Source organism: Sciurus vulgaris, assembly GCF_902686455.1.
Source record: "Sciurus vulgaris genome assembly, contig: HiC_scaffold_182_arrow_ctg1, whole genome shotgun sequence".
Classification (NCBI taxonomy): Eukaryota; Metazoa; Chordata; class Mammalia; order Rodentia; family Sciuridae; genus Sciurus; species Sciurus vulgaris.
Window position 1 is genome coordinate 585677 of NW_027632871.1, and position 22669 is coordinate 608345.

Sequence of the window (22669 nt, forward strand, 5' to 3'; positions counted from 1 at the left end):
TCTCCCTCAGCTGCATCAGCAGATGGTAAGGAAGTTTCTGGTGGGACTGGCTAAGATTGGCTGTGGAAACCTAACTTTTCCTATCATCAGGCTTCAAATGGTGAATTGGATGGGAGGAGTTCACCCAATTGACTTAACCCATTGGATGGGTTAAGTCAGAGAGTTCATCTTCTCAATTTTTTTTTTAAATTAACTGCCCCTTTCTCCCCATCCCTATAAACCTAATGGAACCAAGGAGTAGACATCCAGCTGTTGTCTTTAAGGGGCTATCCATTTAATTTCACTCCTCATTTTCTTGACAACTGATGCCACACTTGGTTAATATGAAATGGGGTTTGTGTCATGCCGAAGAATCATACTCCAATGAGTAGGGCTAAATTTGAAGCCCTTTTAATATGATCTATTTGAAATATGTTTTTACTTTAGATTATCAAACCCAACTTGCTGGGAGAGCTAGTTGCATGAAATGCAGTCCTTCTCAAAAAAGACATGCAAATTCATCACAAGTACACTCTTCATCCAGGTAAACAGAACACGCTCTAAGCAGCAACACTCAATGGGAAAACACTATTAATTCATAATGTAGCATTTAAACGTGAGTACCTCCAGCCAGGATCTTCTCTTCCAACTCTGCCATTTGTTTCTTATAGGCCCTTAAAGCTGCCTCTTTGAAAGAAGGATGGATTCTTTTTGGTATTGTGATTTCCACCAGTCACTCAGGGATGTTTTGGTTTTCATCTTCCCTTATTTCCATTTCAGATGCTGGATCATGTAAGGGTTCCAGTTCTCCTTCCCTAACCACATCATCTGCCCGCCCATCATTTAGAACTAAGTTGAAGATACCCTGACTATTCACCTCTAATACATCAGCAAGTATTTTCTGAGAAAAATGACTTTCTAGTATATAATCACAATTAGCTTATACAATTCAGGAAGGTAAAGTTGATACAATATTATCACCTAATATAATTCTACATTAAATGTTTTGTCAAATGTTCTGATAATGCTTTTTAGAGCATTTTCCTCCTGATTCAGGATTATGCTTTGCATCTAGTTGTCATATTTTTAATACTTTTAAAGTTATTTATCAGCATTTCATTGTCTTTCATGACAATGGCACTTTTAAAATATGTGTTTGTAGACTATTCCTCAAGTTAGATTTGTTGATTGTTCCTTCATACATAAATTCAGGACATGAAATTCTGAGATGCCATCTCAAATTAAACTTCTAATTTTAATACTCAAAATACTTTGTAAGCTGCTCGTTTTTGTCCAACCCTTGGCCCATATCTATCTAACCTTCTGTTTTTATGATTCTTTTCTGAAATTCCTTATTTTCCCTCACATGTTTTCTCATGCTGTTCAGAGTGTATAGTATGACTTCTTCTTATACATACCCCCATTTAATCAGGGTAAGTTTCATAACGCACATTTTCATATGAGCCTCTTCTAATTCCACCTTTTTCTACTTCTTTCCTATGTTTGCCTTTTCCCGTTGTATTTATACAAACACACATTCCAAGTTTGACCTTGATCTCTAAGTGGTGCCTCCCTCTCTAGTTTGGTTCTAAGTCATTCAAAGTCAGGGGTCATGACTTTTGCTTCTTTTGTTTCCTTCATAATACCAAGCCCAGATCCTTGATAGGTGAATAAATCTATCATATAATATTAATTGACACAAAATTCTTTTGACTTCAAATACAGCATTTCTAATGAGTATACTAGAGATTCTGCCAACATTGTCACATATAAGCATAGATGCTTCTTTTTGTATTTACTCGGTAGAAAGTTTATAATATGTCACACACAGTCTACTGTCAAGTATATCTAAAAAGAACAAAAAATTAAAAAAAAAAGAGTTTAGGATGATATAAGAAAATCAGAGGTAGTCCACAATTTTGTAGATGCTTTTGATGGATCCTTTAATTAGGCAGTGATTGATCAAGTTTTTCATATATGCTTTGTATTTAGATACATGTTTCATTCTGTTTCAGTTCTTTGATCATTTGCTGGCTGGCATAGAAGATATATCAGAACACTGGGGACAATATTACTGGAAAGACAAGTGAAAATTTGCCAAAAGTTACATCTGTATTTGTGTAGAAAAAAAGAAACAAAATGAATCAATTTCTCTTTATGTCTGCTTCTTTGGGTATGGTTATAAAAAAAAGATGGCAGCTAAAAAGAAAGGTGAGGGTTTTCCTCTTTCTTTTATTTACCAAGAAAGGTACACAACTGACACCAAAAATACACTCTAAAACTAAACTTTGTGTCATAAAATTCACAGGCCATCCCTTTCTCTTGGGAATATTAAGTATAGTTTCAGAGATATTTCCTTCTACCATCTTACAGTATTCTCTCTGTCATTTACAGAGAGATTGTCATTGCAGTCATTTTGTCATTCTATTTTTCTCTGTCCGATAAATTCAGCATATTTCTACCTTAAAGTCAGTCAGTGTATACTATTGTCTCTGCCTGGAGTACTCCTCTATGTGATACTTGCATGTCCAGTATTTTCTTGCCATTCAAGTCTTAATTTAAATTTTGTCTCCTCAGAAACATCTTCCTTCACCATTCAGGTTTTCTCTAATGTATCAGTGTACTGTAATTCTATGAATAATATATAAGTCTCTGGTATTCTAAAATGCTTATTAAATACTTCCAGATGATTTAAGAATATAATATAATTAACGAAATGTTTAATTTTGCATGTTTTTCTTCCACTACAGTATAAGTTGTGTGAGTGGAGACTTTGTCTATCATGTTAAATTCTATAACTGCAGCACTCAGAAGAGATCCTTTCACTCAGTAGGCTATCAGTATATATTTTTGAATAAATAAATGAGTGACAATAAATTATAAAGGGCATTATATGCTTATACTGAATCTAGTCCTATATTTTAACCCAAATATTTGAATTATGTTTAATTATGATATTTTCCAAAGTAGTTCTATAGCAATATATATTAAAATTCACTGCTTTGATGTTAAATCCTGACTGGAACTCTGTAAAATATCAGATTTACTTTTAGCAAAAAACACATGACACAAGTCCTGACACCTGATAATTTGTAGGCATCCTTTTATGTTACTGTCCAAGATAGTTATAAAGTGAGGCTAAGGTAAGAGAACCAAGGGAAATTACTATGCTGGTCTCCCTCAGTATATAAACAACTTTATAGTGAACTCTATTAAAAATAATAGACTTCTTTGCCATAATTATAGATGCAAAGGATCTAACAAAACAGATCTTTTCTACTTATTGAATTTCAATGCTTATTTTTGATCATAGGGAAAGGATGTAAACAATTAATTCAGTAGTATTTACACTAATTGCTTTTCCTTTCCTGACAAGTCAAATAGCAAAACATTTTTTTTTTTATTTTTAGTAGTGCTAGAGATAAAACCCAGGGCCTCATGCATGCTGGGCAAGTGCTATACCACTGAGATACACCGACAGCCCCAAATATTTTTTTTGTACTTATATGCAGTTGTATTTTATATTTAACTCACAATGGTTTTTTCACTTTTATGAATAGCATAATAACAAAATCATTCTTGGGATAGGTGTTAGAAGAGAGAAATGATCTTTCCAGAATCATAAGTATATCTCTTTCTGAGGTTTCTTTGCCTCTATCTTATTTATAGTGATGGTAGAAAAACAATTAAACTCTTGGATGTACCTTTCTCCTTCCAGAGACTACTGTTTGCATTTTTATCATTAGTATTTTAACATTTTCCAGCTATCAGTCTTCTATATTTCACAAAGGTAATTTTTCCCCCTAGGGACAGCTAATGGATGTCTTGAAGCATTTCTTGGAAGGGAGGAAAAACAAGAAAACCAATATTTCACTTTGAAATTTGCAACTTTGAAAGTTGCTACATTATTTGCTTTGGACTTTTCACTTCTTTCTTTTCTTAGGCAGAAATGATTATCATTATAAGACTTGATATATACTGTTAGGTAAAAATAAAATAAGCAAATAAGCAAAAAGGTTTCTATGAGAAGAGGAAGATTATTTTGTGGTTTTCTACAAGGCATAGATACATGAACAAGTATAACATACAGTGTTACAATATAAGCTGATGAAACTGCTTGCAAAAGCAAAACCTGAAAATATGTATATATAATTTATGTATTCATGTGAAGCAGTCCAGTTTGTATCATGTTAACCCTTCTACTTCTGACATTTTTTGATGACTTGAGCTACTATCTATTGTCAGTTCAGAAGAACAAATTCTCATCCTGATGCTCAGAATCTTCATATCTTCGAAAAATGTGCAACACATACACAAGATAAGCAGACAGAGAAATTTTCTTTATTCTCCACATTGAAGGTCAATTGTTAGTTCTTTAAAAGTTTGAGAAGCGTTTTCCCATTTCTTTTCTTCTTGAGGGCAAGCCATGCATTTGTGTACTATGCAAAACTCTGAAGCCTTATATGATATCAGAAAAGTTAAGTACAGTCTGATCTTTGGTTTGTAGTGGTTTCTATCATATTTATGACTTTGTTTTCTCTAATGCCACTTTGGAGCATCTGTTGGACTCTGCTTGTAAGAAACCAGAGAAGTGCCCTCTTGGAGGTCATCTATACAGAAGGCCAGCCTGGCCACAGGGATCAGAGCTCTAGTATCCAAGAGTCAATTGCATCCATGGCCTACTATCTTCTTAAAGAGCTGTTCTGGTCTCTGCCATGCTTGGAATTCAACCCTCATCAGCTCAGCCCACCTGGATAAATCCCTCCTTAGGCTGCTCTCTCTTTCTTTCCCAGCATCAGTCTTAGATCCCCATTCTCTTTTCTCTGGGGAAATGACTCCATCCATACTTGTGCTTGTATTTGTCCCCAACAAAGGCTACATGGCAGAACTTGAAGTTGATATGAAATGAAAGAGGAGTCCTTAATAAATTAGCCTAAAAATACAACATGCATTAGAATCTCTGAAAGTACCTTTTAAACATATATGTATTATTCATTCCATTTTGTATACATCTCAGACATTTTCCAAAAGGGACCTGGACAAACCTGAAATAGATATTTCTATGACCACACTTGGAGAAACACCAAATTTTTTATAGTAAAAAGTGCTTGAGCTAATTACTCCACTTTCTGTTTGAACATGCTCTATATGGTTTCATACAGTGAGCTTTTTATTTATTTTTTTCTGTGAGGAGTTACAAAGTCTTTGATAATTTCATGGTTGCACAAATTTGGGTAATCCCTTTTCATTTTTCTCTCATTTTTCTCATGTTATATATATATATATATATATATATATATATATATATATATATATATATATATAAAACCTTTCCTAAAATAGTATCTTTTTCTAGTCCCCAAAATTTCTGTGTCCAATTATTTTTATCAATTAAAGTTGTTATCATAACATTCTAGTTTGCTTTCATTATTTTCTGAGCTCAATACTGCCACCTGTCGTCGTCTTAAGCAAATTTGAGGTTGAGCTCTTATGCCTAGAATCAAGGCTGAACATTTCCATTCAGGTGTTACAAAGAAGAATTAACATTATTTTTCTTTCCATTTTGTGAGTTTACTGTGTAAGTTTAAACTCAGGTTCCTTAAGCAAACCTTTCAAAAGTATGTCTCATTTCTATTTATATTCTTTGAAAATAAGTTGTATAAAGTACCCTCTTTTTTCATGGCTATTTCTGAAATGGAGACCCTGCTAGGCTATTATTTCTGTCTTTGCCCCTAGAGTTGTTTTTTTCTTTCATGGTCTGCTTTTCCTTGGCCTAATTGACACTATTTGGTAAACCTAAAAAATTAATTTCTTCATAAGCACATATTTGAAATTAAATTAGAATTTCTTGTGAGTTTTTTTCTCCCTGTATCACATATTAAACTTATATTTAAATGAAGTATATTTGGATTAGGCAGTGGTTAATCAGTTTTGAGATCTTTTCACCAAAGTGTAAACCTCATGAAAAAGTGGCATAAAATTCCTTCAATTTATATTTTATTTGCTTTGTGAACAGATTGAATATTTCAACATCAGATATTTGCAGAAGATTTTGCTCAGAGAATATGACCAGCCCAAATCCAGCATTGTGCTTCTTTATGAAAAACTTGAGACAAAACATGCCATTGAGCTGGCAGAAGCAGGCCAGCTAATACACACACCATCTACTACATCTTTGCTGTAAGTACATGTGTTAGTGTATTATTGTGTGTGTGTTTTTATCTGTTTAGCTACCACAGAACAATTACAGGGCTCTTCCATGTGTTTTAGGGTTTTTTTTTTTTTTAATGTTTTTTAGTCGATGATGGGCTTTTATTTAATTTATTTATATGTGTTGCTGACCAGTGCCTCACACATGCTAGGCAAGCACTCTACCACTGAGCACATTCCCAGGCTGTGTTTCAGTTTTAAAACATAGTTTGCCTTTCCTTGCATCACCTTTTGGAAAAAAAACATAAGGAATTAAGATAAAATTGAGGATGTTTGGTTGGGCACCACTGGCTGCATTGTTGAACATAGATTAATAAATAGAGCTTAATGGACTAAATTATGTCTATTAAAATTTTAGCTTCTAAAGGTTTAAAAACGTTATCGATCTCCAAAGGAAAAATTATCTTTGCATTTTTATTTCAGGTAAGGATTCATGTTAAGTAAAATAAATGTGTAGGTTTTTGATTAAGAATTTAGTTAACTGTTAAGTGTTTAATTTGTTTTTGTTGGAGAGAATCAATATAGAAAAAGTATATAAGTTGGTGATTTCCTGGCTGTGTATCTGCAGGCAATTGTTGAGGGAGAGTAGATTGCTCTCAAAAGGGAAAACATAAGAATGAAAAGTAATAGAAAACTATTACTCTGATTATTCATTGTGTGTGCTGATTCAGTAGGAATTTGATGTTTTTCTGCATCATAAGATTTTTCTTGAAGGGTTGTTCTTTTGATTAAATTTATTCTACAATATTTTTGTCCTTTAAGTGTAATTTTTAAAATTAGTATGAAGTAACTGCAGTTTCATATTTAAACAAAGATAAAAGAATTAACATTATTATTATTATTATTATTATTTGGGGGTACTGGGTGTTGAACTCAGGGGCACTGGACCACTGATCCACATCCTCAGTTCTATTTTGTATTTTATTTAGAGACAGAGTCTCATTGAGTTGCTTAGCACCTCACTTTTGCTGAGGCTGGCTTTGAACTGGTGATCCTCTTGCCTCAGCCACTGGAGTTCCTGGGATTACAGGTGTGCACCACTGCACCCAGCTAGTAACTTATTATTGAATATATCTTTTTCTACTGATCAGTGCTTGATTTTACAGGAATACATTTAACCAATAAATAGCTCATGTCTCTATTCAATATCCAGAAATGAAGGACTAAGTCTTAGCTCTTCTTTAATATTTAATAATTAGCTAGAACAATATACATCTTTTCAAGTGATGATGATATGTAAGTAAGTATTGATAAGAACCTGTATCTGTGGTACACTATTGAATTGAATAAGAATTTTGAAAAATAGAAAATATATACATATGTGTATATATGTGATTATTTTTGTAGAATATATAATTTTTGTGCCATTATCTGTATCTGGATATAAAAAATTCTGGAAATGCATATACCAAATTTTAATCATAGTTTTATCTAGGTAGTGAGATTATTTGATTTTTTAATTATTCTTTATATTTTCTATATTTTTGTTAGTATGCATATATTTATTTTGTAACCAGAAAAAAATATGTTTAGGAAACTGTAAGAATTGAAAGTAAACAGTATGTAAGGTAAAAATGAACAAAAATATCCTAAATTCATGATTGGGAATTGGAAATTTTAAACAATTGACTGAAGTTAAGGGATGTCAAGAGAAAGTTATGAAATAATTGCTGGAATAGGATATTGAAATATATTAACAAAATACTTTTTTATTTTAAAAGATTTTTAATTAAGAGAGAACATAATTTTTTATTTGGATTTTGACTTGCCTTTTTAATGTGGGCTGTACCAGATGAACTCCTGAAATCTCTGCTTAGAATCATCATAGCTGGATCTTCTGCATGTAGAGGGATTATCTATTATAGAGAAGGAAAGATAAGTGGATAATGATTGTATGCTGTTTGCTGAAAATCCTTAAGGACATTAGACTTTGAAAATATTTAGGATGTATATCATTAATATTTTTATGAAGCCATATCTATAAAGTTAAAACCACATCACAGGCTCAACATAAATTTGATGTGTTCGAGAAGTGAATATAGCAAATCTGATTAATTTAGATCCCTAAATATGAAATTTATTTTATCTAAATTAGGTAGATTGGCTCTTACCACTATCCGAAATGACCATATAAATCATTTAATTTCTCTTTTATTTAATAATATATATCTGAAATTAATATTAGCATAAGAAACATAGTAAATCTTTAAGATTTGATATCCCTTATTAATAATAATATTTTCCAGAACTTGGAGAATAAGGCATTAATTGCATGATTAACATAAAAATAACATTATAAAGGGGTATGTAGTAAAATTAAATTCACGTATTATTTCATTGTTTCACACTCAAAAGAAAATCTGAAAAATCTTTCCAATATAATATAAAATAGCACAATTCTGATGTTTGGTCTCAGCCATCATAGTTATCTTACTTGCAATTTTCTTTCCATAAAGAGTAAGTTATTTAAACTAAATCTTAACAAACATCTTATCTGCAACTTTACTAAAGGTATTTTGAGGAACATATTATCAGCATTTTATTTATTTCATTGTATGTAGAGTATGCAGTTATTTGAATTATAAAATTTTAGCACACATCAAAAGAACTGCCTTTTAACTACTGTAAGTATATTTTTAAATGTTGAGATAAATAGGGTTAAAAGAAGAAATTACCTTAATATTTGATTTTATTATGATCGAAGATTGGATTTCTGCTTTTCAATGTGACTTTCCTATGCTTCTCATTCTCCACCCTGCCTTCAATTATCCTTTCAAAATATCTTTGGAAAACATCTATTTATTGATACATTAGCTTTTTTGAATGTGGTTTCTGAATTTGCATATTTGTGTGTTGAATGCATGTAAGTAATCCAGGTATTTTATTTCCAGCCACAACCATCAAACAACCATGCCAATCTCATCTCCAGCTCTTCCTGATCAGGATGTTATGGCTAATATTCAAGAAATATTGACCACAAACCTTTATAAAATCAGGAGAGTGGTAAGACTTTTTTTAAAGCACATATCACTCTATTAATTACACAAACAAAATCTAGTTACTTTTCTTTTTATATTTCCAAATGAATCTCTGTTGCTGTATGTATCACAGGAATATAGGCATGGTAAATGAAATGAAACATCAGAGTTTAAGTCATAGATTTGTCACTCATAGTAAAGCGCTTTAACAATTTCTATTTAACTGAAAGTGCACTGGATTATGTGATACTTAAGGCATTTTCTTGAATATACAATTTTCTACAGTAAAATCTATTTAACAAATCACAAATATTGGGTGGTTTAGTATTAAAGTAGTTTTTGTTACTAGAAAGTTGCCAAATTCCAAATTTTAAAACTTTAGATCATGGAAAAATAGTTTTAATATGTCTACAATTAAATATTAGTTAATGTTGCTTTGATAATTTAGAAATCTGAAAATTATTACAGCACATCAGAATTCTTTCCCTCCTCTTCACAGGAGAAAAATACTGTTGGCAAGTGGTAAGGCACACATTTATTTTGAAATTAAGAAGTTTATATTTATGTTATAAAAAGTTTGACTTAAACCTGCAATATTTAGGTCACTTCTGGGAAGACAATTTTTGATTCTATGCATTTTGTACATTAGATACACATAAATTTATTGTAAGTGCCACTTAACGTGTCAAAAATATTGTTTTGATTGTATGCTGGATGATGGAGTTACTCTGCAATGTAAAGTCTTAAAGAATAGAGCTGAATGGATATGAAGACCACTTTGAGCTCTTGAGAGAAATGCTAGAACACAAACATTTAATAATAATGGTTGAATATAATTTTTATGTCAGTTCATACATAATTTAAATCATTTTCTCATAATGATATAATAAGCTCATTTTCTGATTTCTTGGTCATAAACATTTTTTAAATTTCAAGGTCATAAATATTCCATTTTTTTGGCACGAGGGATTGAATCCAAGGATACTTAACCACTGAGTCATCCCCAGTCCTTTTTATTTTTTTTTTTATTTTGAGACAGGGTCTTGCTAAATTGCTTAGTCTCTTGCAAGGTTGCTGAGACCAGCCTCAAATGGGTGCTCCTCCTGCCTCAGCCTCCCAACTAGCTGGAAACACAGGCATGTGTCACTACACTTGCCATAAATACTACTTCTTATATTAGGGTATGAATTATAATGTTCAAAGTGTTCTGAAGAAATATATGTGTATTCTTAATTGTCAGATTCTTTTTTTAAAAAAAGGTCCTAGTTTTATTTATTCATTTTTATCTTTTGCATATTTTTAATTTTTATTGGTTCATTTTAGTTTCATGACAGTAGAATCTACTTTGATATATTTATACAAGCAAAGAACATTTCTTATTCTAATTAGGATTTCAGTCCTGTGGATGTACATGATGATGAGATTCAATGTAATGTGTTTACATATGCACATAGGAAGTTATATCAGATTTATTCCACTGTCTTTCCTATTTGTATCCCCATTCCTTCCCTTTATTCCCCTGTATCTAATCAATTTTTCAACTTAAATAATGGGTTGGGAGGAAAAGACAGGGTCTGGATGGAAAAAAAAGAGAATCAATTTATCCAAGTGAGAGAAAAATGGGTCCTATAATATCTTTGTATCTCTGTTCCCAGATGAATAGATAATTATTTTAGGTGATTTGGGCTTCAATCTATCTAAAGTTACCAGATGATTTCTGCCAATGCTATACAGGTTCAAAGTTCTATAATATTACAAATAGAATTACTTTTGAATAGGTAGAGGGGAGTGAAGGGAGGGGAGGATGTATAGGGTTAGGAAAGATAGTAGAATGAATCAGACACTACACTAATACCCTATGTGCATATGTGACTACACAACCAGTGTGATTCTACATTACATACAACCAGAAGAATGAGAAATTATACTCCATTTATGTATAATGTGCCAAAGTGCATTCTACTCTCATGTATAACTAATGAGAACAAATAAAAAGTAGTGATTTGAACAGTTTTCTTTTAAAACTGTTTTAAAAATTTTTTAAAATGGTGCCTGAAAATAAATATTAATAAAATTAGTTAACCTTTATTGGACATTTTTATGTGCCGTGTATTGTGCTAAAAGTTTCTCATAATTATTTTAGCTAGATTTCACTTTGCCTCTGAAGTTAATACCATCATCATTTCCATTAAAGTGCTGAGAAAAACCAATATAACATTCCCAAGGTTGTACAGTTAATAATCGGGAAAACCAAAATTTTATATCTGACAGTCTGAATCCAGAGACTTGCAAATTAATTTTGACTTGCAAGTTAATTATGAATGCCAAATTAACTTTCAATAAGGTTGTTTTTTTTACATTCAAAATACTTTCATAAGCCTTTAATAGCTACTAGGCAAGGATGTTTTCTATTATACATGACCATATGAACTCAACAGATCATTAAAATTTATTATTTTATTTTGAACACATAAAAAAGTAGAAAATAAAATGAATCTTTGAATATTTATTACTTAGTTTAAATAATTATCATCTATTTGGAATTTTAGGTTTATGTTATTTCCACACTGCAAATTACATTTTCTTCTGGAATAGATGTAAAGCAAATTCCAGACATATTATTTCACCTACAAATACTTCAGTATACTAACAGATAAATGAAAACCACAATACCATCATCACATCCCCATATTAACAATAATTCATTAGTGTTATCAATACATGTTACATATAGTACATATATAGTACATGTTCATTTTTCCCTTATTGCCTCACCATCTCTTCATGTTTGTTTTGTTTGAAGCAGGACTCAACAAGTTCACACAGTTATGGTAGATTCATCTCCTTTAATACATAACAGATTCAATTTACATCTTTAATAAGTCAATCATTTGTTGAAGAAAGTGGATAATCTCTCTGTAGAAATTCTCAGTCTCTATATTTGACTGAATGAGCCCTTGCAGTATAATTTAACATGTTTCTCTAATCTCTGATCTCTATTAAATCAATACATTTGATGTTCATATAGATACCTTTTTAATTATGTATTATTTATTAAGGGTACTTCATAGGTAATAATGTTTATTTCATATAGAATTTAATCAGAGGAAATATAATTTCCTTTAAAATTGAGAATCATCATCACTTGAAAATTGGGTTCAAGAGTTATCAGCTTAATCAACTCAGTATAAGGTTCTCCAAATTTGATGACTATTACCCAAGCTGTTCATTTCATCAGAGGTTGCAAAATGGTAGCTTCCTATTTATAACATTCCTTCACTTCTTAGCTAGAATTCTTCTATAAAGAAGAAGTACAGTTCATTAAGTATTTGATAAACCTGAAGCTGTTTCCTTGCAGGAAAGGCAGGATATGGGCTTTAATTTCTTCACTTTGTTTTTTCCTTTTTGAGTACCGGTCTGATATACTAGAAACTTCCAAAGCTGATTAGAGAGAATTAAGCATCTTTATAAATTAATAGATATTTACTATTTGATGTGTTTTTATATTTGATGTATATTTGATGCTTTTAAATATTTAGCTTATTCATGCTTAAACAATCCCATCTTTGGCCAGTGAGTGTTCGTCAGAGTTGACCTCCATGTGTTTCTAACATCACTCAAGAAATCTTTAAGAACTTTTTCCCTGTTTAGGATAATAAGATATCCAAGGATCATATTACTGATTTAGACTTGAAACAAGCCATTTCTCCAAGGCTCTTGAAGCTTTTGATAGACAATGACATTTACAGACCATCACCTGAGCATCGTTATGACTAGTTTGGCATTACTTCTATAAAATTTTATTAGTTAAATCTTAGAAATTACATATACATAGAAAGAGAAAATTCCTGAGATTTTACAGGTATTTTGAATTAATATAAAATATTCCAGTACTTCTCTCTAACTCTGATTTTATGTTTACATCTCTTTTCTTCTAAAATGAAAAATGTATATAAACTATGTAACACGTATATAATATTTAAAGTAACAGACAAATATTGCTAATTACAATTAGTCTAATGAATAAAATTTAATATTTATATATAATTGCTTATTCCCTAGAATAGATAGAATGAAATGAAAGGAAAATATGGTTTCCATGTCAGTTAAAATATTGTTTCCTGTTGGAAATGCTTAGATTATGGTTACTTCTTTTGGTTAATTTTGTAAAAGGTTTATTGAAATACAAGTGACAAAAAATAAATTGCACATATAAGAGGGTACCATTTTATAAGTTTTACATATAGATACATCTATTTAAATACCCAAACCACAGTTGGGATGTTACGGAGCTGGGGCTTTCCAAGAAAATGAGGCACTGCGAAACACCCTCTTCAAATCCTGATTCTTGCAATCAATTCCAGAAAGATTTCAGATATTGTATTAGTCAGGGTTCTCTAGAGGAACAGAATCAACAGGAAGTATGATTGTAAAAGGGGATTTATTAGATTGGTTCATATAACCAGAAGCTGGATAGTCCACAATGACCATCCGCAGCTGGAGAACTGGAAGAACCAGTAGCTGTGTAATCCAAGAGGCCGAAGCTTTAGAAGGATCAACAGTCTTACCTGCCAGGAGCCAACCGCAGCAACTTGGGGGTTACCAAAGGATGGGTGGGGTCGGCACAGAGGAACAATGCGAACCCCGGGAGCAACTTGAAGCAGGTGCTGCTCAGATTTATTTTATCTCTTCTTGCATAGTATTATGTAAAGCAGGATTAAACAGGATAGAAGTCATAGAAAAATTACCACAAGATTTGTCATTAACACACTTTCCACCAGGTGTCTAACACATAGTGGGTACATTAAAGTCAACTTTCTATATTTACTTAAAGTTACTCACATAAGCATATTACAGTGAAAGGTATTTTTCTCTTTTCATCCTACTGGCCTTTGTTTACCCCTTGGTGGCAGACCTATTGTCAGCATAATGACTCTATTTTGTTTTAAGCTAATTTTACTGAACTGCTAAGCAAAACATGCACTTAATCTTTAACACACATTATTATGTTTTTGATTTAACCTTAAAGGTCTACTCTATTACCTAAACAAGCTCAGTTAAAACTAAGTTAGGTTATTTACTGCCAAACAGTGTGAGTGCTTAATTTCTATCTTAATATTCTTTGTTATTGATTTGTCCTCCACCTATTGTAACACATATGCAAGACCTAAGCCAGCATAAACTACTCATAACCAGTTAATATGCAATGAGGGCATTTGATCTTATAAAATTTTTCTAGTTATTTGCATATGCTGTTTCTTTGTTCTTTAGTCCTACATTTCCAGGATGGCCCTTGATGTCCATGCATTTGAAGGAAGGACAAACATTGGACATTAATGGTCCATTTACCATTAATATTAATTATTCATTCACCAATTTCATTGTACACTCCTGAATAGGAAAGAGGGGGATCTGTGGGAGGTGGGTCCTTATACTTATTCACTTGTTTCCCTCTAGGTGGATACCACAAATGTCCCCCAATCCTGTAAACTAAGTAGGGCAGTCCTTGTACTGTGGGGGACAAGTCTCCTGTTCTGTTTGTCAGGTTGTTTTGCTGACAAAGCATTAACTGGGGCAGGTGTGGTCAGCATAGGAGCAAGCAATTCCTGTAGTTTTATGAAGAACTCCTCAAACTCTGTACTTTTAGACTTATGTGTGATATTGGTACATTTTTTAAAGCATTCCTCATCCTCCTCCAAGCTTTGCAGACTCATTGAGGTTAAATTCTTATCACAATAATCCAGGAAATATGAATGCAGTTGCATAGTTATAAGTATGATAATTACAAGAAAATACCCAATTCCTAGGAGAGATGACAGTGGCAATATCCTGGAATGGTGGCCTTGCCAAGCCCTTCCCCATGCCCAGACCTTGTCATGCAGCGTGGCAGAAACAGTCCTGGCCACTTACCCTAGTCTGAGTCCGAGGCTTCTGGAAACTACCTAGAGAATCACTGGCAGAATCCACTTTGGAAAAGTGCAGAAGTGAGAGTTGGATATCCTCAGAAGATAGAAGCAGCAATCAAGAACCTGTTCAGGAAGAACTGAGTTTGCATCTGCATCTGCTTCCTTGTTCTTCCAACTTTTATTCCATCCAAGCCACCATCCTATTAGGCCATGGTGCCCACGCTTTGGGAGGGTCTCCACTTCAGTTCACTAACCCACATTCTAATCATTCCTAGACACACCCCATTGACACACACAGAAGCCTCTTAATAATTGACACCTCTTAACCCAATCAAGTTGACAATTCAAATTAACCACTACAGATATCTTGCTTAGTGTAACAGGAAGGAGTTTATTGAGGGGAGAAGAAAAGAGAAAGGAGAAACTTTCAAGGGACAGAGTGAGTCCTCTCAGAGAAGAGAGGGACAATGTACCCCTCCTGCATTCCATTTTTAAAAAAAATTTATTTGTTCTTTGTGGTTATATATGGTAGCAGAATGTATTTTGACATACATGTATGGAGTAAAACTTCTCACTGTGTTGGTTGTACTTGATGTAGAATTACGTCTATTCAGTTCTTATTTATTTTGTTAATATTTTATATATTTTAGTGTACAAGTCTTTCACATCCTTGGTTAAATTAGTTCCAGGCATTTTATGCTCTTTAATGTTATTACTTTTGTTAATTTTCTTTTCAGATATGTAAGAATACAACCAAAGTTTATGCGTTGATCTTGTACCTGTAACTACTAACTATATTTAAATTCCAGTTACTTTTGTATGGATCCTTTGGGAATTTTTATGTATAGCATATTATCTGTAGCTAGAGATGGTTTTCCTTCTTCCTTTCCACCTTGAATGACTTTTATTTGCCTAATTTCTCTGGCTACAACTTTTAAAACTGTTAAGATAACAATGGTGAATACAGGCCTCCTTGTTTGTTACTAACCTTAGGTAGCAAACGTTCAGCTTTTGCCATTGAGTTCATATTACTTGTAGGTTTTCTTAAATACCCTTTATCAGGTTAAGGAAAATTCCTTATAAAACTCTTTTAAGTATTTTACCATGAAAAGTCGTCAAATTTTGTCAAAAGTTTATGCATCAATTGATATTTATTTTTTCCTTCATTTTATTATTGTAGGGTATTGCATATATTGTAGGGTATATGCATATTTCCTGGTGCGTATAAAAGTTAGTGTTATAGTTACACTATAGTCTATTAAGTATCAAATAGCGTTATGCCTAAAGGAAAAAAATGAATATGCCTCGATTTAAGAAAAAATCCTTAAATAATAAAAAATACTAACATACATCTGAGCCTTCGATGAGTCATATTGTTTTACTGGTGGAGACCCTTCCATTGGATGTTTCTGATTGCTGACTGATTAGGGTTGTGATTGCTGAAGACTGGGGTGACTGGAAATTTCTTAAATTAAGACAACAATGGAGTTGGGCTCATCAATTAACTTCGTTCACAAATGATTTCTCTGAAGATGTGCTATTTGATAGTATTTTACCCACAGTAGAAGTCTTTCAAAATCAGAGTCGGTCCTCTTCAACAATGATGTTGCTTTATCAGTTCAGTTTATGTAATTAAATATATTGTAATTTCAACAGCATTCAAAGCAACTTCACCCAAAGTGGATTGCATCTCAAGAAGTGATTTTCTTTTCTCAATCATATGAAGCATCTTCTCATCTGTTTTTTGAGATTGCAGCAGTTCCGTTACATCTACAGACTTTACTTTTAGTTTTCTCACTATTTCCACCACATGTACAGTTACTTCCTCCATGGATGTCTTGAGTCATTCAAAGAAATTCAATGAAAGTTGGAATCAACTTCTTCCAAACTCCTGTTAATATTGATGTTTTCATCTCCTCCCATGAATCATGAATATTCTTAAAGGAATCTAGAATGGTGAATCCTTTTCATGATTGTTTCAATTTATTTTGCTCAAATTCATCAGAAGAATTAATATCTATGAAAGCTATAGTCTTCCAAGACATATTTCTCAAATAGGACTTGAAATTCAAATGACTTCTTGATCTACAATCTGCAGAATGTACATTGTGTGAACAGGCATGCAAATGTCATTAATCTTATTGAATATCTGCATCAGAGCTCTTGAGCAGTAATATTTTGAAATGAATTTTTCAAAGATCTCAACAGCAGGCTTAAAATAGTCATTAAGGATGAATGAAGGAACTTTGGATTGGACATAGGATAATGAGGAAATGGAAGGGGAGAGGGGAGTGGGAAAGATGGTGGAATGAGGGCTGGGGAGATAGCTCAGTCGGTAGAGTGCTTGCCTTGCAAGCACAAGGCCCTGAGTTCGATCCCCAGCACTGCAAAAAAAAAAAAAAAAAAAAAGATGGTGGAATGAAATTGACATTATTACTCTAGATACTTGAATAATTGTATGAATGGTATGATTCTACATAATGTACAACCAGAGAAATGAATAGTTGTGCTCCATTCATGTACAATGAATCAAAATGCATTCTGTTGTCCTGTATAACTAATTAGAACAAATAAATAAACAACTATAGAATCATTGAAGAAAAAACCAAAATATTGTAAAGAGATGTACTGTTATTTAGGGCTTTTCCATATATAGAGCACAGACAAAAGAAAATTTAGTATAATTTTTGAGGGTGCTAAAATTTTTGGAGTGGTAAATGAGCATTGGCTTAAACTTAAAGTCACTAGCCATATCATCCCCTAATATTAGAGTACCTGCCCTTTGAAACTATGAAATTTCTTTATATTCTAATGTATGGTTGTTTCATCTTCATTGAAATTCTGTCATTTAATGCATCCACCTTCATGAGTTATCTTAACTACAACTTCTGGACAAATTGCTGCATCTTCTAAATGAGTTCTTGGAATTTCACCTTGCACTCTTATGTTATGGAGATGCCTTATTTTCTTAAACCTCACCAACTAAACTCTGCTCACTTAGATTTTTCTTTAAGCAGCTTGCTCATCTTTCACAGTCCTCATAAAGTTGAGGAGAGTCAGTGTTTTCCTCTGGATGAGGCTTTGGTTTAAGGGAATATTATGTTTGGTTTGATATTTTATCTAGACCACTTAAACTTTCTCAATATTAGTAAAAAAAACAATTTCAGTTTCTTATCATTTGTGTGTTCACTGCAGTAACACCCATTTTCTTTAAATAACTTTTCTTTTGCATTCACGAGTTGCCTATTTGGCATAAGAGGCCCAGCTTTTGGTCTATTACAGCTTTTCACATACCTTCCTCATTAAGTTGAAATTTGTTTTTAACTTTTGATTTAAGGTGAGAGATATGAAACTCTCCCTTTTACTTCAACACTTAGAGGCCACAGTAGTGTTATTGATTGGTTCAATTAATTGCTACTGGGGAATGGGGTGCTTAAGGACTAGGAGAAAGATGGGAATCCATTGGTAGATTAGTCAGAATACATCACTAGCTCCCCTAAAGGACTGGATTTCCTGGCGCCCAAAACAATTACAATAGTAATAACAAAATCACTGTTCACATATCACCAAAATGACATAACGAAAAACATTTGTAGTATTAGAACAATGACCAAAATGTGATGCAGGACATGAGATAATCATATGTTGGAATACAAAAGGTGCCAATACTCTATGCAAGATTGCCACAAACTTACATTTTGTAAAAAACCACACTGTCTGAAGCAAAATAAAAAATTCACAGTAAAATTAAGTATTACCTTATAGTTATTTGCTGTATTTTTTTTTTTTGCTAATTTTGGCAACACTTTTTGTAACTGACATAATTCTGCATATTTTTCCTAATGATTTTTGTCTGGTTTTTGCATCAGGATAATATTGGCTTCACTGAATGAATTAGGAAGTGTTGCCTCCTTGTACATTTTTAAAAGTTTCAGAGAAATAATATTAAATATTTCAAGTGTTTGTAAAATTTACAAGTTAGTCCACCAAGCCTTGGAGTTTTTCAGGAATTTGATTCTTAGTTCATAACTCTTTACTTGTAAAAATTTTGTATTAGATTTTCCATTTATTTTATTTAATTGTATTTTTTATTCTTTTTAGTGTTATATGATGTTTGGATACATTTTGACATGATAATGAAAGCAAAGCATATAATTTGCTCTAGTTGGTCCCCAGTACTTTCCTACTCCCACATGCTCCCTCACCAGTTCTCCTCCCTCTATTCTACTATCTTTTTGCAATTTACTTGTAGTATTTTTTAATAGTGGATATACTTGGTGGTGAGAGTCACTGTGGTATATTCATGTATGTCCATACAAAAGTTTGTTCAGATTTATTCTACTGTTATTATTCTATCACATCCCTTTTTCCTCCCCCTCTATCCTCTTCAGCTACTCTATTTATATTCCCTCAGATGGAATTTCCAGCACATTTCCCCCCACCATGCACACTTATTTTGGATTAACTTCCCCATATCAGAGAAAACATTTGACTGTTGTCTTTTCGGGACTTGCTTATTTGACATAGCATGTTCGTCCCTAGTTTCATCCATTTACTGGCAAGTGCCACAATTTCATTCTTTTTTATGGCAGAGTAGTAACCCATTTTGTATATATACCACATATTCTTTATTCATTTTCTGTTGAAGTGTACTTAGTTTGGTTCCATATCTTGGCTATTGGGAATTGTGCTGCTATAAACATTGATATGGCTGCATTCCTGTAGTATGCCGATTTAAAATCTTTTGGGTGTATACTGAGGAGTGGGATGACTGGGTCATATGGTGGGTCCATTTCCAGTTCTTGAGGAATCTTCATTCTGCTTTCTACAGTGGTTGCACCAATTTGCAGTCCCACCAAAAATGTATGAGAGTACGTTTTATCACACATTCTCACAAACATTTATTATTATTATTTGTACTTGATATTTGTCCTTTGGAGTCAGATAAAATATCAATGTAGTTTTTATTTCATTTCCTTAATTGTTAGAGATTTTGAACATTTTTTTCATACACATGTTGTCAATTTGTATTTTGTCTTTGGCAAAGCGTCTGTTTAGTTCTTTTTCCCATTTATCAATTGAGTTATATGGTTTGTTGGTGTGAAGCTTTTTGAGTTCTTTTACATTGTGTATATTAGTGCCCTGAAGAGCAGATGGCAAAATTTTCTTTCATTCTGTAGGCTCTCTCCTCATGATTTTGTTTCCTTTCCTGTGTAGAAGCTTTTCAATTTGATGCCATCCTACTTATGGATTTTTAATTTTATTTCTTGCATTTTACCAGTCTTGTTAAGGATGTATGCTCCTGTACTACATGATGGAGTGCTGGATCTATATTTTCTTTGAACAGTTGCAGGGTTTCTGGTCTATTTACTATGTCTTTGATCCATTTTGAGTTGACTTTTGTTCAGGGTGAGAGATAAGGGTTAAATTTCTTCTAAGTATGGATTTCTAGATTTCCCAGCACCATTTGTTTAAAATGCTATCTTTTCCCAAATATATGTTTTTGGAATATTTGTTTAGTGTTACAGTTTGCATGTGAGTTGTCCCCCAAAAGCTCACATATGAGACAATGCAAGAAGGTTTAGAGGATAAATGATGGGTTATGAGAGTCTTATCCCAATCAGTGAATTAATCCCCTGATGGGGTTGAGTGGAAACTGAAGATGGGCAGGGTGTGGCTAGAGGAGGCTGCTCGCTGGGGTATGCTATTGGGATATATATTTTGCATCTGGCAAGTGGAGTCTGTCTCTCCTTCTTGTTCATTATGTGAGCCACTTCCCTTCACCGCTCTTCCACCATGATGTTCAGTCTCACCTGGAGCCCCAAGGAATGGAGCTAGCTGACTATGGACTGAAAGCTCTGAAACCATGAGCCCTCAAATAAACTTTCCTCTTCTACAGTCGTTCTGGTCAAGTCTTTTAGTCACAGCAGTGAAAAAGCTGACCAAAATATCTAGTAAGAAATAACTGTATTTATGTGGGTTTGCATCTATGACTTCTCTTCTATTCCATTATTATTAGCTCTGTAATATAATTTGAAGTTCAGTATAGTGATGTCTCCAACAATTCTCTTTTTCTAAGGATTGCTTTGGCTATTCTAGGTCATATTTTTTTCCAAATGAATTTCAAAACTTTTTTTTCTAGTTCTGTGAAGAATATTTTTTTTATATTTTAAGGGGATTATATTGAATTCATATGGCTTTTTTCATAGTATGTCCACTTTGACAATATTAATTCTGCATATCCAAGAACATGGGAGGTCTTTCCAACTTCTAAGGTCATCTTCAATTTCTTTCTTTAGTGTTCTGTAGTTTTCAGTGTAGAAGTCCTTTAACTCTTTTGGTAGATTGATTCTCAAGTTATATTTTTTTCTTTTTTTGATGTGATTGTGAATGGGATGTTTTCATAATTTCTTTTACAGCAAATTTTTTATTGAAGTATATGAACACGATTGATTTATAGGTGTTGACCTGATATCCTGCTACTTTGCTGAATTCATTTATCAGTTCCAGAAATATTCTGATAAGAGTTTTTTGAGTCTTCTAACATAGGATCATATAAAGAGCAAACAGATTATTTCTTTTCCTATTATATCCCTTTAACTTTCTTCTCTTGCCTAATTGCTCTAGCTAGAGTATCAAGGATCACATTAAAGAGGAATGGTGGTAAGTGGGCATCCTTGTTTTATTCCTGTAATTAGAGGAAATGCTTTCAGTTTTTCTCCATTCAGGATAATGTTGGCCTTGGGTTTCCTCATGTTTTATCATGTTGTGTTAAGTGCCTTCTATCCCCAGTTTCTTTACTGTTTTAATTATGAATGGGCATTGTACTCTGTCAATTACCTTTTCTGCATCTATTGTGATTCTTGCCCTTAATTCTATTTATGTGGTGAGTTGCATTTATTTATTTCTGTATATTGAATCAAACTTGCATACCTGACATGAAATCTACTGGATTTTAGTCCACTATATTTTTTATTTTATTTTATTTTTTTGGTGCTGGGAATCAAACCCAGGGCTTGTGCTCACAAGGCAAGCACTCTACCAACTAAGCTATCCCCCCAGCCCCTTAGTCCACTATCTTTTTAATGTGGTTTTGTATGCAGTGTGCCAATATTATATTAAGAATTTTTGCATTGTTGTTCTTCAAAGATAATGGCATGAAGTTTTCTTTCCTTGATATGTCTTTGTCTAGTTTTGGTATCTAGGTGATACTGGCTTTGTAGTATGAGTATGGCAGCATTCTCTTCTCTTATTTTATTGAATAATTTAAAGAGGATTGATGTCAGTTCTTTGAAGGTGTGGTAGAACTTGGCTGAGAATTCATATATTCCTAGGCTTTTGTTTTTTGTAAGGCTTTTGATACCAGACTCAATTTCATTTGTTTGTTTTCTATATCCTTATGATTCAATTTGGGCCAGTCATATGTCTCTAGAAATACCTCAAAATCTTCAAGTTTTATTACAATATAAATTTTCAAATATTTTCTGATAGTCCTCTGGAATTAAGTAGTGTCTGTGATATTTACTTTTGCATCTCTAATATCTTGATTTTAAAGTCATCTTTCTCTCTTTTGGTAAGTTTGGCTAAGGGTTTATC

At 32.8% G+C, this 22669-nt stretch overlaps 1 protein-coding gene across 2 annotated transcripts in view; it reads left to right on the top strand.

Annotated features, from left to right (window-relative positions):
* The first annotated feature begins 6004 nt into the window (after window positions 1–6004).
* Window positions 6005–22669, top strand: part of LOC306652407 (sodium/hydrogen exchanger 2-like) — a 37877-nt gene continuing 21212 nt past the window's right edge. Inside the window, exons 1-3 of one of the 2 annotated variants that reach the window (XR_013761387.1) lie at window positions 6005–6159; window positions 7119–7219; window positions 9081–9416. Coding sequence is in view for 1 of the 2 variants with exons in the window: in XM_079125319.1 (XP_078981445.1) it covers window positions 9100–9192 (93 nt within the window). In the remaining variant the exon portion in view is untranslated. Of the gene's footprint in view, window positions 6160–7049; window positions 7220–9080; window positions 9417–22669 lie in introns of those variants that run through there. The other variant, XM_079125319.1, reaches the window with a different exon arrangement.